Source organism: Somniosus microcephalus, chromosome 18, assembly GCF_052327205.1.
Source record: "Somniosus microcephalus isolate GS21.2 chromosome 18, FLI_Smic_1.0, whole genome shotgun sequence".
NCBI classification, from domain to species: domain Eukaryota; kingdom Metazoa; phylum Chordata; class Chondrichthyes; order Squaliformes; family Somniosidae; genus Somniosus; species Somniosus microcephalus.
The window spans coordinates 7,228,945-7,247,539 of NC_141004.1; the positions used below are offsets into that span (position 1 = coordinate 7,228,945).

The following is an 18,595-nucleotide window of genomic DNA, read 5'->3' on the forward strand; positions in this document are numbered from 1 at the left end:
AGACTCCACTGTTAACAAAATAAAACACGTCTTTACTATTCAGAGGCTCGGGCGATTCTGCCCTAGTTAACGTATCACAACCCTTATATACTGGTGTGGTCACTATCGGTATTACAGTATACATGAGCCAATAGATAGTGCCACCCTAAAGTAGTGCTCTTAAAGGCGAACGGTTACATTCTATAGTTCCCTTAAAGGTAAACGGTTACATACACAACACTCCTCCCTTCCTAGCTTATTACTTACAGAATCCCGTTAAACATACAATCTTCAACTTTATATAAACAGTTTGCAGATATACTCTCAATGGAGTCAACGTCATATAACAGTTTACAAACATACTCTCAGTGGAATCAGTTTACAGGTTCAGTCTCTGTGGGAACAGTTCATAAATTCAGTCTCTGGTATTAATTCGTTCCAGACAGCATCCTCCATAGCTTTTTTTTTAACAGCTTGTACTTTCGTCCTGTTGAACCAGCAGTGCGGACTTATACAACCCACTGGCTGTCTTGATAATGTCCCTGGATTTTTTTTACAAATTTAGCACCTTTCGTAGTGTTCGGACTGAGGTAGTAGAAGTAATAATATTTTAAACAGTTATTATTTTCTGCTTCTTCTTTTTCTTTTCTGCCTTTTTGAAACTCTCCGAGCTCTTTTCCCGGCTGCCATCTGTAGCGCCACCAACTCTCTATGTTCCTTAGACCTTAAGTGCTTCCTCAGGATTTCAGCACTTTGGGAGTTCCCATCACAATTTGGGCAGACCACATCCTCATAACATTCGGTGTCACTCAACAGGTCAAAACCCTTCTTCAAGCAATCATATTCATCCTGCTCTTCCTCGGATGTCTGCGCTTCCTTCCCTCCTGGCCTCATTTATGCGTTCAATCCTTTCCCTTCCTTCAGGGATTTCGTTATCAGGCTATTTAATCCTTCTACTGAAGTAGCTGTTTCCCCATTCTCCTGTTCCCCTGGACGTAATTCAGCGTACTCCTCCATTTCATCCATCATTTTCTCCAATGCTTTCATCTTCTCTTCCTCTTGTACTTTGGCTTCCAGTGCTTGGAGAAGTTGCGCCTCGATGCTCTCTAGCTCATGTTCAGGGCCCATTCCCAGTTGAAACTGTTCTTCAAGTCGGTCAACCTCGGTAATTGCCGCCTCATATTTGTCTTGGGCTTCCTTCCATATTTTTATGAGTTCTGCCATGTCTTTCACCTCTACATCCTCATCTATGTATGGAACTTCTACCGATGAGTCTGTCTTGGCCCTGAGCTCCTCAAGAATTTCCTGCAGCCTTTGGACTTCTTGCTCATGTTCAACCTTTAGTTGCTCATATACTTCCAACGAAACTAGCTTTTCGGAGGTTGCTGAGTTAACCCCCTCCAGAATTGTAGTCTGGGCCTGTTCATACTGTTTTTTCAACTTCTCGCACTCTGCTTGTAAGGAGTCGTAGAGAAGAACTGGAATAAAATCCTGGCTTCCTGAAGATTCCTCTTCATTTGTTTCTTTCGCAATTTCCTGTTGGAGTTCAGCCAAGGCTGCTATGCTATCTGCCTCTCGAAGTCTCACTGCCATCAACTCTTCTTTATTCTTGCAGTCCATCTCAGCCATTTCCCGTTTACTTTCATTTAACTGAGTGAGTAGTCCCTTATTTTGGGCTGAGAGATATTGCACCTTCTCATGTAGACCCTTGCACTCCTTCTCTGCTTGACATAGCTGATTACCGCTGATTTGGTTCTGCGTTTCAAGTTCCAACATCCTTTGCTTAGCTTCTTTCAGTTTCGCCCCTATAAGCTCCTCTTGCAACATGGCCACATTATTCTCATCAGGTAAAGAAGCGTTTCTCTTTTCCATGTCCAAGATTTGTTTCTGCATCTCCTTAAGAGCACCCTGTGATTCAACTTCTCTTAACTTTGCCTGCACTAGCTCCGTCTCTAATTGCAGAACAAAATCCTCAGTGCAGCGTGATTTGCCCTTCTGCTGTATCTCTAGATCATGCAAATATTCTAACCCCTGAACATCATCAGGGAGATGTGATCGGTAATTGGTCACGATGGCTCTATGGTCGCTCTCTGCTTGAGCCAGTAGGTTCTGTTGTCTTTCCAGACTCTCCCATTCGGTGTCATAGAACTTTGTCATTGTTTTCATCTCTTGTACGAGGCGGTAACTTAATTGTTCTAATTGTTGTTGTACTTTGAAATAGCGTTGAGTTCGAGCCCGGTGTTCCTCCGTAATGCATATGTCTGTAGCTTGAACAGACTCAGAATTCTCTGTCTTTATGCACGCCATCGATTTTCCAACCTTAGTCTGTGAGTTAATGTTAACCTTGTTTTTCATACATAAGCTGGACTTATCGTCTTCCGGCTCAGAGTCTGAGCTGCTTGTCTGCACCGAGTCCTCACTCGTCATTGCTTGTCGGTAGTGCCATTCCATGTCTATTTTCTTGATCCACTCCCGTCCTAGAAGTGGTGGTCCTCCCTCAGGTAGTACGTACAAATTCATACTTGGGTATACTTTACCCCTATCTCTCACCTTGACTCTTATTTTCCCCATGGGGTATACGCGATGCCCCGTGTATGTCTGTAATACGAACTTGGTATTTCTTAAGGGTATGTGAGAGAATAGTCGGTGGTAGTCCTTTTGGTTGATGACTGATACAGCTGATCCCGTGTCCAGCTCCATTCGTACTTGGACTCCAGCTATTTTTAGTGTGACCCAGATCGTCTGTAGATCAGTTACTTTACCCACATTGTGGATTCTCAGACTATCCAACTCCTGGCTGTTTGGGTCTGAGTCTGAATTTTGTTCGTCTGAACTCTTTTCAGCCACCTGATGCACCTTGTTGTACTTTTCTTGTGGTGGTGGCTTCCTTTGTTTGTTGGTCTTCTTTCTGGACCTGCATACCTTCGCGATGTGACCCAGTTTGCCACATTTCCTGCACTCTTGATTCTTAAACCAGCACCGATTCTGGTCGTGCGTTGTCTTTCCACAACGGTAGCATTTGGAAATGCTTGCAGTTATTTGGTCCACCCCGAGTGCCGCCGCCTTTAGCTGCATTTCCGCCGTTCCTTTCACTGCGGCTTCGTGCGATGAAGCTATGAGGACAGCCCTGTCCAGTGTGAGGTCGTTTTCCTCCAGGAGTCGCTTCTGCGTTCCTTCTTTGGCCAAGCCGCATACGAACTTGTCCCGCAGCGCCTCTGTCAAATTCCCTCCAAGCTGGCAGTATTTCGCTAGCTTACGCAGTTCGACTAAGTATTCCGCATTGCTTTCATCTTGCCTCTGGGTTCTGGCGTAAAATTTAAATCGTTCAGCCAGTATCAACGGTGTGGGGTTCAAGTGATCCTTCAGCACTGCTACGATCTCTTCGAAGGTCTGGTCCACTGGTTTAACTGGTGCTATTAGATGTTTCAAAAGCCCGTATGTTTTTGCTCCCATCGAATTTAACAAAGTTATTGCCTTGTCGTATATGGCTACGCAATATATTCCTATGCGTTCCCCATACGTGGCCCTGTCTTCTATTTCAGCATTAAAATCATTAATATTTCCTCGCTTAGGCATCTTCTTCTCTTTCCGAGAACAGCACAAGTATTTCTTTACTTATTATTAATTTTCTTCTCTTCTTGAGAACACCACAAGTATTGCTTTACTTATTTCTTGTTTCTGAAAATTCTAATTAATTTTCTTCTCTCTTCTTGAGAACACCACAAGTATTGCTTTACTTATTTCTTGTTTCTGAAAATTCTAATTAATTTTCTTCCCTCTTCTTGAGAACACCACAAGTATTGCTGTACTTATACTTATTTTCCCTCTCTTCTTGAGAACACACCAGCCTTTCTGAAAAATCTTATTACTTTCCTGAAATTCTTAATAATTTCCAAGATGGCGGTTTCCCGCTTCTTCCTTCTTCTTCAGCGGTTTCCCCGCGAAAAATGGCGGCTTTCCCGCGCTTCTCGCTCTCCCCGCCCACTTCGATGGCGGTTTTCCCGCGCTTCTCGGCGCTCTCCGCCCACTTCAATGGCGGTTATCACCCGTTCCCCGACGCTGACTTTCAGGCCGAGTGCGGGCCTTATCAGCGGATGCGATCGATGGCCCGGCTGCGCCTCGCACTTGAAAGCGGCCCCCGGCCTCTGGCTCACCCGCTCGCGCGGCTCTTGCTCGCTCCCTCCCGGGCTCTGGCTTACCCGCTCGCGCGTTTCACCGCGGCTCTTATCAGGGATTGCGATCGCCCTGTCTTTGCAGCCAACGCTGCGGCTTACCCACGAGGTTATGGAGGCTTCAGGGTCCTAATGCCTGTCGCTTCCAGCCTGTCTGTTCCAGACTGGTGAGGATTGAAACCTCTCTTCAACGTCCTGTCTTCGGACGAAGCCGCCGTGGAACAACTGCCGCAGGGTTCGAATCCTGACTCGTCGCCAATGTTAAGTCTGTGGGTTGTATTATAAATAATCACAGACTCCACTGTTAACAAAATAAAACACGTCTTTACTATTCAGAGGCTCGGGCGATTCTGCCCTAGTTAACGTATCACAACCCTTATATACTGGTGTGGTCACTATCGGTATTACAGTATACATGAGCCAATAGATAGTGCCACCCTAAAGTAGTGCTCTTAAAGGCGAACGGTTACATTCTATAGTTCCCTTAAAGATAAACGGTTACATACACAACAGGGAACACCACCACCTCCAAGTTCCCCTCCAAGTCATACACCATCCTGACTTGGAAATATATCGGCCGTTCCTTCATCGTTGCTGGGTCAAAATCCTGGAACTCCCTCCCTAACAGCACTGTGGGAGCATCTTCACCACACGGACTGCAGCGGTTCAAGAAGGCAGCTCACCACCACCTTCTCAAGGGCAACTAGGGATGGGCAATAAATGCCGGCCTTGCCAGCAACGCCCACATCACGTGAATTAATGTTTTTAGATTATAATGTGACACGATTGGTGCATTTTTGGGGTTTTAAGGACATTTGTTCTGGCCGCTCTGTCGAGTGAAATCAGGATTTCAATTGTCTTGATTGTGTTTAGTGTCACTGCAACGTCCCCAGCAACGTTCCCACGCAGCGGTCTGGAGGTCCCGCACAGGCCGCTCACCGGCTTTTATCCCGCACATGCACGAAAATTGGAATGGGCTGCGCACCAAAAAATAAATAAGAGGGAGCATTGGTCCCAGTATTAATTTTTAGATGATCTAATATTTTGGAGAGAGACAGCGGGATGGACGAGTTAATATCTAGAAAGACCTGGTGCTACAGGTTCATGTCGTTACTTTTCTTTTACCAATTCACTCACAGACCTTTCCTCTCCTTTAGAAAGAAAGTGCGACTCGTTATCGCTTCCAGTTTCACTCAGTGAGTATTATTTCTCTCCCTGTGTCTCAGACGCTCTCTCCGAAAGATGAGGGGGCTGTGGTTACAGGCTGCTGGGTCGGGGGGTGAGGGGAGTGGGGTGTACTGGCTCCAATACCGACCATACTTGAGCTACATGTTTGGGAGGGGGGACCACTGACTGAATTCCCCCCGCTCCTCTCCAAGGGCTTGCTGACAGAATGTGAACTCTGTCACAGACTGTCCTCTCTGAAATCCTCTAACCAGCCCCGTGTTTCCAACAGCATGTTGTTTCTCAGTAAATTCATTTCTACGGCGTAAAGAAACTGTTAAGGATATGCTCAAGATAAATATACAGAACACAAAGTCGGCTGATAGCTTTAACTAGTCGGGATAGTAGATGGTCGAAATTCTTATCTCGGTGATTCCCCGGTGTCTCCTGGTGTTCCCTGGTCTCTCCTGGTGATTCCACGGTGATCCCCCCGGTGAGTCTCCCGATGATTCCCCCGGTGATTCTCCCAGTGATTCCCTGGTGTCTCTCGGTGATTCCCCTGGTGATTCCCGGTTATGGCTTTCTGCCTCCTTATTTTCTTAAGTGTGACTTTTCCTTAATTTTACCGGCAGGTTTGCCACAATCTGCCTCCAGCCCGCCTTCATCATCTGAGACCCACAGTCCCAAATCATCAGGCGATTCCAACAAGCTCTTCTCGAGGAGCAAGGTGAGGAAGATTCCTTCTGTCCAGTGGCCGTGTTTAATCCACGTCTATAGAGGCAGTCCTGGTCTCAGTACTGAATTTATGTATATAGATATAAACGGATCGTTCTGTCTGTCTGTCCTTCTGTCTGTCCTCACGTGTGCGTCTGTCCGGCTATGCGCTCGAAAGTTATAGAGCGTACCTACGCGCGCGTTACCTCCGAAGAAAGCTTACGCTTCCGGGACAGTCGTAAGCATATTTACTTTTCGGTCGGACGAAAATGTTCGCGCCTTATGCAAAAAACCTTCAAAATTAAACTCATTATCTGCTACTTAGCATTGATTGACTGACGTCAAGGTTCGACCAATCCTGTGCCGTCACGATTGACCAATCCTACAGTACAGTCCCCTGATGGTTGGCCAATCGGTGTGTGTGTGTGGGCGGGACTAATCGTTTTCATCTCAGGGATGTGGCAGCCATTGTTTCACTGCCATTACTTCAGCTTCCAGCTCAAACTACTTTGATCATCCAGCTTTGAAAAAGTTCGTATCTCTTTAAAAAATAACATAAGATTTACCAAAAACGTTTTATAAGTACTTTCACTTTCATCTTTCAAGGTATTAAAAGGTAGAAATGTTGCCCGGCAGCAGATTGAGAGAGGGACACAGACAGGGCCCAAAAGCCTGGGACTCGATTTAAAATGTTGCCCGGCAGCAGATTCACAGAGGGACACAGAGAGGCCCCAAAGCCTGGGACTCCATTTAAACCGCCCGGCCCAAAACAGCCCTGGCAACGCCGGGTTCCCCCCAGCTAGTATAGATATAAACCAGTTACAGCGAAGGATGTTTAACTGATATTTTACTTTGTTGAGGTTTTGTTCTAAAAGGCATTTCGTGCCGTACTAGTAAATGTCAACAAGCAGCACTTGGGGAAGTGGTTTGGGGAACGGTTTTCTGGTTGCACAGGGTGAGAAAGCAGAAATAACTTGGAATGACATTGAACGTACAGCACAGACCCGGTCTGAGGGAGGATTTATTGGCCCTTTCGATTTCACAAATTGGTTCTTGAATCCTACAATAAATAAATTAATGACATAGAATTACAGAGAATCTACAGCCCAGAAACAGGCCATTCGGCCCAACTGGTCTGTGCTGGTGTTTATGCTCCACATGAGCCTCCTCCCACCCCTCTTCATCTCACCCTGTCAACATATCCTTCTGTTCCTTTCTCCCTCGTGTGTTTATCCAGCTTCTCCTTAAATGTATCTGTGCTATTCTACTCCCTGTGGTAGCGAGTTCCACATTCGTAACTTAGCCAAAAGGTCATTGCCCCAGCCTGGGCCCCTCAATCTGCCAAGCTCAGCAACCTCCCCCCAGTCAGCCACCTCTTCAACTAAAATAGTTCTTCTAAAAACCAAAGGAATAAAGTGTTGCTGCATTGTTGCAGTGACTGGGAAACTCTTCATTTAAAGTCTGGTGTGAGAGTGCGGAGACACTGTAACGTCTACAATATTAATAACTCGCCAAGGCTTCTTCGGCAGCACCTCCCAAACCCGCGACCTCCACCACCTAGAAATACAAGGGCAGCAGGCGCACGGGAACACCACCACCTCCAAGTTCCCCTCCAAGTCACACACCATCCTGACTTAGAAGTATATCGGCCGATCCTTCATCGTCGCTGGGTCAAAATCCTGGAACTCCCTCCCTAACAGCACTGTGGGAGCACCTTCACCACACGGACTGCAGCGGTTCAAGAAGGCGGCTCACCACCACCACCTTCTCGAGGGCAATTAGGGATGGGCAATAAATGCCGGCCTTGCCAGCAACACCCACATCCCAGGAACAAATAAAAAGAAATAAGACTTACATTTCTACAGTGCTTTGTACATAATAGACACATAACCAGGGTACAGTAGTGTAGCGTAGTTATGTTACTAGACTAGTAATCCAGAGAACATGAACTCAAATCCCACCATGGCAGTTTTAAAAATCTGGAAATAAACAGGTTCACTGATGTCCTTCAGGGAAGGAAACCTACTGTCCATACCCGGTCTGGGCCTATAGGTGACTCCAGTCGCACACCAACATGGTTGACTCTTAACTGCCCTCTGGCTTAGTTGTATTAAACCTTCAAGAAGAATGCTCTTTCAAAGAGCCGGCACAGGCTCGACGGGCCAAATGGCCTCCTGTGCTGTATCATTCTATGATTCTAAGACCCACCATCATCTACGCAAGGGCTATTAGAGATGGAGCAATAAATGCCGGCCTTGCCAGCGACGCCCACGTCCTGAGAATTCTCAAACTGCCGTGGTGGGGTCTGAACTCGCATTGACTGGATTATTGGTCCAGTAACGGAACACGTAGGCCTAAAAATTCGGTTGCTTTGCGCCTCCCGTTAGCACCCTAAGAGGGCACTAACGGGGTGCAATGCAACTAGCGCCCGGGCGCCGCGCCACCAACGCCTCCCACGAAATTCAGCGGGAGGTTAGCGGCGGCGGTAGCCATTAGCCTTCCGCAGCACTGCGCCGCCGGCAATGACGTCATCGCTGTGTGCAGCGCCCCGGCCGCAATCCTCGGTAGCGCCCCCTGACTTACCGCCAGACGCTATGTCTGACGGGGTCGGGGGGGGGTGCCTACCTACGGCTGGGGCAGCGCTAATTAAAGTCGAGGTGCTGGGTGGCCATTTTTGTTGCTGGCCGCCTGCCAGCACCTGCCTCCATTGCTATCCCCAGCCTCCTGTGCAGCCCCCCCCGTGGAGTGCTGGCTGCGCTCCGTGAGCCCGGCACTCCTCTTGAGTGCCGGGCTCTTTTGCCAGCACTCCGTCCCTGGTGGCCAAGCTGGGCCTCGGGTCGCGCTGCGTAAGGCCCCTCCTCTTTAAGAAGGGGAGGAAGGCCTGCAGTACCGCGGCGTGACGTGCCGCAGCACATGGCGATATTCCCTCACAGCACCCCAAGAGGGAGGCGGTGCGCTTCCAATAGCTCCCTGCTTCCCTATTGGGGCGCTACCGATGAATTTCAGCTGCGGGGACACTAATTTTAGCGCCCCGGCAAAGTTAGCGCCCCAAAGGGTTACTGAGTCAGGTCGGCGACTCTGGTTGGGGGTATCCCTGGAGGTTTCATCATGTGACCTGCCGCCCCGACCCCCCCAAGCACTCCTGCCATTGGTCCATCCCCCAGGCGCCACTGCCCTCCCACGGCCAATTGGAAAGGGAAACAGACGCCTTGTTACCCGATTGGTTTAATCTCGACTGTTTGTGAAAACAGCCATTCGTTTGAAGAAAATGAGGAAATACACACAGTTTTTTAATGGCCCCTGTGAATTTTCTCCCGAGGTTATTGCTTGCAGCCATGTCCTGGAGATTAATCATAGGAACATAGGAACAGGAGGAGGCCATTCTGCCCCTCGAGCCTGTTCCGCCATTCAATGAGATCATGGCTGAGCTGTCACCTATATACCCGCCTTTGGCCCATAACCCTTAATACCTTTGGTTAACAGAAAGCTATCAATCTCTGATTTAAAATTAACAATTGATCTAGCATCAATTGCTGTTTGTGGAAGAGAGTTCCAAACTTCTACCACCCTTTGTGCGTAGAAGTGTTTCCGAATTTCATTCCTGGCTCTAATTTTTAGACTATGTCCCCTAGTCCTAGAATCCCCAACCAGCAGAAATAGTTTCTCTCTATCTACCCTATCTGTTCCCCTGAATATCCTGAAAACTTCGATCAGATCACCCCTTAACCTTCTAAATTCTAGGGAATACAACCCTAGTTTGTGTAATCTCTCCTCGTAACTTAACCCTTGAAGTCCGGGTATCTGGTAAACCTACGCTGCACTCCCTCCAAGGCCAGTATATCCTCCCTAAGGTGTGGTGCCCAGAACTGCTCACAGTGCTCCAGGTGTGGTCTAACCAGGGTTTTGTACAACCCTAGTTTGTGTAATCATCAATTCCCGGAGACTCACAGACAATCCTGGAAGGGTGGCAAACCCAGGCCTCTAGGGGACTGGTCACAATGTTCCCGTTAAACTGTGTGGCTGCGCAGCAGTCTGGAGCGCCCACATGGGCCGCTTGCCAGCTTTACAATGGGGGAATAAAAGAGCATGCGCGGAAATTTGAATGGACCGCGCACCCAAAAAATAGATGAGAGGGAACATTGACTGGTAGCCCCTGGGTTAAGCAGCAAAAACTGAACGTGGAGAGAGGCTCCTGCTGAACGTGGAGAGAGGCTCCTGCTAAACATTTAACAACACGGCGTAGGATGGAAGCACAGGAAGGAAGCAAGCACTGAGCACAGGCAAACAAACTCTGAGATAAGCATCGAACCAAACCACATTGAAACAGGCTGGCAGGCTTTGAACAACGGCAACAGAGGTGTTTAAATCAACTCCTAATGTGTCGCTGAGGCTCTGGTGCCCATCCTGTGCTGACATAGCTGATCTCGGGGGTGGCGGTGGTCACTATAATTAGCCTCAGTACCCCTGGGTTAAGGAGGGGGGTAAAAGGGGAGGGGGGGTGGAGGGGGGAATGGGTTCCTGCTCCTGCTCCAGTGACCCATGCTGGCAGTGTGAGCCGGTGGACAAGCTCAGGCCCGGCTGCCAAACCTCCCCCAGCTGAACAGTTGCCCCACACTCGCTGTCTGGGGAAGCAGAGGAAGATCCCGTTGCTCAGCAACGGTCACAGCTTCGGGGCAGGAGGGACGGAAAGATAATAAAATAATTTTTTTTTTTTAAAGCAGAAAACTGCGGATGCTGGAAATCTGAAATAAAAACAGAAAATGCCGGAAACACTCGGCAGGTCAGACAGCATCTGTGGAGAGAGAAACAGAGTTAACGTTTCAGGTCGATGACTCTTCGTCAGAGCTGTCGGATATGTTAGGGATTAGTTAAAGACAACATTCCCTCTGAGCTTGGCGGTCGTGCAGCTCTCTGTTGGTCCCGCGCCGCCCGGGACAGGGTTTTCCGACGTGAAATTTTGTGCATTCGTGGAACTTGGAATGGGCTGCGCAATCCGTTAAAGGGACCCCGCTGCCAAATTTAAAATTAGGGAGAACATTGGTAAGAGATAATCTCGAACATCATTCCGTTCTGATGAAAGCTCATTGACCTGAAACGTTAACTCGGTTTCTCTCTCCACAGATGCTGCCCGACCGGATGAGTTTTTATCGAATCCTAGAAGCGTACCGCACAGGGGGGGGCCATTCGGCCCATCGTGCCTGTGCCGGCTCTTTGAAAGAGCTCTCCAATTAGTCCCACTCCCCCCTGCTCTTTCCCCACAGCCCTGTGAATTTTCTCCAGCTCAATTCCCCTTTGAAAGTTACTATTGAATCTATTTCCACCGCCCTTTCAGGCAGCGCATTCCAGATCACAACAACTCGCTGCGATTCATTCATTTTATTCTCCTTCTTCTTAGGCAGTCCCTCGGAACCGAGGATGACTTGCTTCCACATTAAAAATGAGTTCTCAGGTGACTGATGAGTCCAATGCGGGACCTACAGTCTCTGTCACAGGTGGGGCAGAGGGTGGTTGAAGGGGCGGGTGGGTGGGGTGCTTGGGTTGACATGCGCTCCTTGCGCTGCCTGTGCTTGGCTTCCGCTTGCTCCCGGCGAAGAGACTCAAGGTGTTCGGCGCCTTCCCGGATGCTTCTCATTTTATAAACTGCACATGAGCAACCATTCAGTTCCAGCAGGTGGCGTTTGTATAAAGGGAATGTGTTTCACTTCGAGGAGTTGTCGTCTCGGAACAGGAGGAGGCCGTTCAGCCCCTCTAGCCTGTTACACAGGAACAGGAGGAGGCCATTCAGCCCCTCGAGCCTGTTACACAGGAACAGGAGGAGGCCATTCAGCCCCTCGAGCCTGTTACATAGGAATAGGAGGAGGCCGTTCAGCCCCTCGAGCCTGTTACATAGGAACAGGAGGAGACCGTTCAGCCCCTCAAGCCTGTTACACAGGAACTGGAGGAGGGCATTCAGCCCCTCGAGCCTGCTACTCAGGAACTGGAGGAGGCCATTCAGCCCCTCGAGCCTGTTACACAGGAACAGGAGGAGGCCCATTCAGCCCCTCGAGCCTGTTACACAGGAACAGGAGGAGGCCATTCAGCCCCTCGAGCCTGTTACATAGGAACAGGAGGAGACCGTTCAGCCCCTCAAGCCTGTTACACAGGAACTGGAGGAGGGCATTCAGCCCCTCGAGCCTGCTACTCAGGAACTGGAGGAGGCCATTCAGCCCCTCGAGCCTGTTACACAGGAACAGGAGGAGGCCATTCAGCCCCTCGAGCCTGTTACACAGGAACAGGAGGAGGCCATTCGGCCCCTTGAGCCTGTTACACAGGAACAGGAGGAGGCCATTCGGCCCCTTGAGCCTGTTACACAGGAACAGGAGGAGGCCATTCGGCCCCTCGAGCCTGTTACACAGGAACAGGAGGAGGCCGTTCAGCCCCTCGAGCCTGTTACACAGGAATAGGAGGAGGCCGTTCAGCCCCTCGAGCCTGTTACACAGGAACAGGAGGAGGACGTTCAGCCCCTCGAGCCTGTTACACAGGAACAGGAGTGAAGCCATTCAGCCCCTCGAGCCTGTTACACAGGAACAGGAGGAGGCCATTCAGCCCCTCGAGCCTGTTACACAGGAACAGGAGGAGGCCATTCAGCCCCTCGAGCCTGTTGCACAGGAACAGGAGGAGGACGTTCAGCCCCTCGAGCCTGTTACACAGGAACAGGAGGAGGCCATTCAGCCCCCGAGCCTGTTACACAGGAACAGGAGGAGGCCATTCAGCCCCTCGAGCCTGTTACACAGGAACAGGAGGAGGACGTTCAGCCCCTCGAGCCTGTTACACAGGAACAGGAGGAGGCCATTCAGCCCCTCGAGCCTGTTACACAGGAACAGGAGGAGGCCATTCAGCCCCTCGAGCCTGTTACACAGGAACAGGAGGAGGCCATTCAGCCCCTCGAGCCTGCCCCGCCATTCAATTAGATCATGGCTGATCGGTATCTTAACTCCACCTCGGCTCCATTACCCTTACCCAACAAAAATCCATCGATCTCAGCCGTGAAAATTTCAATCGATCCACTGTCTTTTGGGGGGGTGGGGAAGAGTTCCTGATTTCCACTACCCTTTGTGTGAAGAGGTGCTTCCTGGCATTACCCCTGAATGGCCCGGCTCTAATTTTAGGATTGCGCCCCCCTTTGTTCTGGACGCCCCCCCCCCCCCCCCACCACACCCCCACCCGAAGAAATCGTTTCTCTCTGTATCCACCTGATCAAACCCCTTTCTCATTTTAAACACCCCGATCCAATCGCCCCTGTGAATTACTGCCGCATCAGTAGCTACCAGGTTCCTCCGCCCTGCCTTTGGCCTGTTGACCCTGCACCCCTGTTAAAGAGGCAAGCGGACAAACACCCTGCGAACTCCTCGAGCATTTGTACACAAATACCAGTCATTGCGCGCACAAACTAACTTTCAGTTCTTGCTCCCGGGAAGGAATGTTTGGTTACAGAACGTTCCTTTGCTTCCCCAGGTTAGTTTCTCTAGCTGCTATTGGTGGGGACAGAGACCGAAATGGTGTTAGATCTGTAATAATTCAGTGCATCGCACCGACCCTTTTAAGGAACCAATTTGTGACTCTCTTTTTATGTCTGATTGCAGAGTGTGAAAATTCTACGAAATATGAAGAAAAGTAAGTGGAATTATGTTCAGAATACAATTAGTATTTGCGCCATTAACAAATAAGGTCATAGAATCAGACAGCGCAGGAGGAGGCCATTCGGCCCATCGTGCCTGTGCCGGCTCTTTGAACGAGCTCTCCAATTAGTCCCACTCCCCCCTGTTATTTCCCCCACAGCCCCTGCAAATTTCTTCCTTTTCAAGTATTTATCAAGGTGATAGAAGTTCTAACTGTGCAAGACAGCAGGGACTGACAGAACATCAGACATGCTCACACTGGGCCTGTCACTGTGTCTCTGAGCCCACCCCACACTCACCAATGCACTGTCCATTTAACGTTCTATCTCGGTGGAAGGTCAGTAACCGTACAGTCCTGGGAACGGTAGCATCGTGGTTATGTCACTGGGATAATGATCCAGAGACGTGAGTTCAAATCCCACCACGGCAGCTGGGGAATTTAAATTTAATTAAATAAATATGGAATAAAAAAGCTAGTATTAGTAATGGTGATCCATGAAAACTACCAGATTGTTGTAAAAACCCATCTGGTTCACTAATGTCCCTTTAGGGGAGGAAATCTACTGTCCTTACCCGGTCTGGCCGATATGTGACTCTAGACCCAGAGGTTGACACTTACCTGCCCTCCGAAATGGCCTCCAAGCCACTTAGTTGCACCAGACTGCTACACAGACTGCAGTGGTTCAGGAGGGTGGCACACCACCACCTTCTCGAGGGCAATTAGGGAAGGGTAATAAATGCTGGCTTTGCCAGCGACGCCCACATCCCAGGAATGAATTAAACAAAAATTAGCTGGTCACTCAACAGGTGAGCATCTATAGTCCCGCACCTGTCAATGGACAACGTGGCTCAGTGGGTACCTCAGTGGGTAGCTCACTCCACTCCGAGTGACACTCTAGTGTGGGACCCAGGGACCAGGTGTCTTTCGGGTGAGACGTTAAACCAAAGTCCCTGCCGTCTTCTTCCAATAGACAGTAAAGATCCCATGATACTATTCACAGAAGGGAAGGGTTGTGACTGTCCTCAACCCATAACACCAAAAAAAAGCATTAACTGATCAGTACTGTTTGTGGGATCGTGCTCTGTACAAATTGGCTGTTTTCTTTGTAGTCTCAGCCGTAGCTCCGTGGTAACACTCTCGCCTCTGAGTCAGAAGGTTGTGGGTTTAAGTGCCTCTCCAGAGACTTGAGCACAAAAATCTAGGCTGACACTCACAGTGCAGTGCTGAGGGAGCGCTGCACTGTCGGAGGGGCAGTGCTGAGGGAGTGCTGCACTGTCGGAGGGGCAGTGCTGAGGGAGTGCTGCACTGTCGGAGGGGCAGTGCTGAGGGAGCGCCGCACTGTCGGAGGGGCAGTGCTGAGGGAGCGCCGTACTGTCGGAGGGGCAGTGCTGAGGGAGTGCTGCACTGTTGGAGGTGCCGTCTTTCAGATGAGACGTTAAACCGAGGCCCCCTCTGCTCTCAGGTGGATACGAAGAGCAGGGGAGTTCTCCCCGGTGTCCTGGGCCAATATTTATCCCTCAGTCAACATCACTAAAACAGATTATCAGGTCATTATCACATTGCTGTTTGTGGGAGCTTGCTGTGCGCAAATTGGCTGCTGCGTTTCCTACATTACAACAGTGACCACACTTCAAAAAGTACTTCATTGGCTGTAAAGCGCTTTGGGACATCCTGAGGTCGTGAAAGGCGCTATAGAAATGCAAGTCTTCCTTTCTTTAAAACAACATTCACTGTTCATTGTGTGAAGGGCTTTGTTTCTCTGACTGTAAATAGGAAGTTTACTTCTTCAGTGTTTTAACCAGAAATTCAAGCTTGCCAACAAAGTGGTTGCCGCTGGGCCTGTGCCACGTGTGTCAGTGACTGTGGTTAATTCTTCTTTACACATGTCTCTCTTTCTCTCCCTCTCTCTCCCTGTCTGCAGCCATAAGCAGTGCCCCCACACTGTCCAGCACTCCAGAGACTGAAGCAAGCACAGAACACACTCGCTCCTTTCTAAACTTCGGTGAGTTTATCGCTGTGCCCTCCACTTTGATCAGATGGTTGTGGCATCTGTTCATTGCAGCAATTGGCTCGAACAGTCCTGGTGTGTTGTGTCCGCGTGTTGATAGAGACACTGAAGACAGGAGTTGGTTTCACAGGTGTTTACTAAACAAAGTCTGGAGGGGAACTAACTGATACAACACAATATACAGGCTTATATAGCCCGAGTGGCCATTACCGGCATTACAGTACACATGGGGCTCTTAAAGGCACATACACTACAATTCCTCCCCTTTTAGCCAACCAGTACATAATATTTTAAGTAATTATTAATTACATGTTACAAGAAAAATAATCTGCACATTGCTGCAGTTAATTAATTATAAGTCAGTCTCTCTGGAGGCTTCCTGACTTGGTCCGGATAACGCCTCGGTGGTGTAGTAGTTTCTGGTGGTGTAGTAGGTTCTTTTGGCAAGGCTGATTCGGCTTGAATGCCAGTGTCGGGTTCATCGGGTTCCAGTATCACCGGATCGGAGGTAGATATGGGTATCTCTACTTCATCGTTAGGCGTATAGAGTTGTGGTGTAGGTTGTCCCTTTTCGGATGACTCTATGATTTGGTCAGCATGGCACCTTATTATGCTTTCTCCGATGTCCACGGTATACATCAGCGGTCCTAGTCGTGTGCAGATAGTTCCAGGCTGCCATTTCTCGGTACGGTAGTCCCGAGCCAAAACTTGTTGACCTATCTGGAAGGTTCTAGTTGGCCTTTCATTCATGCCTTGAAATTGCCGGTTCTCCACGTCCCTTCTGATGTTTGGCTTGATCAAATCCAGCCGGCATCTTAGGCTTCTATTGAAGAACATCATGGCGGGAGTTTAGTTTGTAACCACATGTGTTGCATTCCTGTATGCGAACAAGAAGTTATCCACCTTGTGCTGAAGTTTTATGTCTTCATTACCCATGGCCTTTATGGCCTTCTTGAAGGTCTGGACAAACCTTTCAGCCAATCCATTGGTGGCGGGATGGTATGGGGCGGACGTGTAGTGCTTAACCCCATTGTTTTTTAAGAACTTCCTGAATTCTTCGGACACAAATTGCGGTCCATTATCAGAACAGATCTGTTCCGGCAGCCCATTCCTGGCAAATATGGTCCTTAATACTGTGATGGTTTTTTCTGTGGTGGGGGAGGACATCTTTATTACCTCCGGCCACTTGGAGTGTGCATCAACCGCGATTAAGAACATTGAGTCCATAAATGGACCAGCAAAGTCGATGTGTACCCTTTTCCAGGGAGATGAGGGCCACTCCCATGGATGTAGAGGGGCTTGTGGTGGAGCGTTTTGGACCTTCTGGCATCCTAGGCAGCTCTTGGTCATTTCTTCGATGGCCCCATCGATACCTGGCCACCATACAAACGCCCTGGCTAGGTTCTTCATTTTCACTCCACCCAGATGCCCCTCGTGAAGCTCCTTTAGAACTTTATCCTGGAGTTTGGGTGGAATCACCACTCTGGATCCACACATCAAGGTTCCTCGGCACACTGACAGCTGTTCTCTTCTTTGCGAGAATGCTAGCAACAGTGGTTCGCCATGTGCTGGCCATCCCTTCACTGTTAAATCGTAGACTCGTGAGAGAGTCGGGTCATTTCTAGTTTCCCTTTCAATGGCAGAATTTGTTACTGGTAGACATTCGACTATGGTAGAGTGGAAAATCTCCACTGGGTCTATGGTAGGTGCTTCTTCTACCGTTGGCAACGGTAGGCGCGATAACCCATCAGCATTCCCATGCTGTTTTGATCCTTTGTATTCTATGTTGTATTGGTGTGCCCCTAGAAAAAGGGACCACCTCTGTAGCCTTTGCGCTGTCATAATGGGAACACCCTTTTTAGGGTTGAATATGGAGATGAGGGGTTGATGGTCAGTCAACAAGGTAAATTTTTGTCCGTGTAGGTAATGGTTGAATTTCTTCACTCCCCATACCAGGCTGAGTGCTTCCCTGTCGATTTGGGCATAGTTACGCTCAGCTGAGTTCAATGAGAGTGACGCAAAAGCTATCGGCCATTCCGAGCCATCAGGGAATTTATGCGATAATACTGCTCCTACGCCGTAAGGGGATGCATCGCACGCCAGTCTGATTGGCAGTGATGGGTTGTAATGAGCCAAAACTTCTTTGGACGTGATTAAGTCTTTGCATTTATGGAAGGCACGTTTACAGTCTTCGCTCCATTTCCAAATTACTCCTGTTTGTAGCAGTTCATTAAGAGGGTGTAGAAGAGTTGATAAGTTCGGTAAAAATTTATGATAGTAATTTATTAATTCCAGGAACGACCTTAATTGTGAAACATTTTCAGGTGCTGGGGCTTTTATGACCGCTTCAATTTTTTCAGGTGACTTATGCAACCCTTCCTTATTAATTATGTGGCCACAATATGATATTTGATTTTGGAAAAATTCGCACTTGGGGCGATTTGCTTGTAGGCCCCGTTCTCTCAGCCTAGTGAGCACCTGCTCCAAATTGGCAAGGTGCTCGTTGTCGTTTTCTCCTGTTACAAGGATGTCGTCTAGGTAGCATTGAGTCCCCGGAATCCCTTGGAGGACTTGCTCCATAGCTCTTTGCCAGATAGCTGGAGCGGATGCTACTCCGAAAACCAGTCGATTGTACTGGTACAGACCTTTGTGTGTATTTATCGTGAGATTTTTTAGAGGCCTCTTCAACCTCCATCTGTAGATATGCCTGTGCCAAGTCAATTTTGGTGAAACGTTTCCCTCCGGATAGTGAGGCGAAAATATCTTCTATCCTCGGAAGAGGATATTGTACTGTGTGAAGGACCGGGTTTACAGTCACCTTGAAGTCTCCACAGATGCGAATTTTTCTCTGTTCTTCAGATTTATCATTATTCAATGCTTTCTTCATGACTGGGACGAT

General features: G+C 48.9%; 1 protein-coding gene across 1 annotated transcript in view; it reads left to right on the plus strand.

Annotated features, from left to right (window-relative positions):
• Positions 1 to 18,595, plus strand: part of LOC147104997 (tyrosine-protein phosphatase non-receptor type 22-like) — a 133,501-nt gene that overhangs the window by 102,378 nt on the left and 12,528 nt on the right. The window contains exons 17-20 of the mRNA XM_086010993.1: positions 5,309 to 5,347; positions 5,948 to 6,042; positions 13,652 to 13,682; positions 15,610 to 15,690. Of these exons, the coding sequence (XP_085867119.1) occupies positions 5,309 to 5,347; positions 5,948 to 6,042; positions 13,652 to 13,682; positions 15,610 to 15,690 (246 nt within the window). The remainder of the gene's footprint in view (positions 1 to 5,308; positions 5,348 to 5,947; positions 6,043 to 13,651; positions 13,683 to 15,609; positions 15,691 to 18,595) is intronic.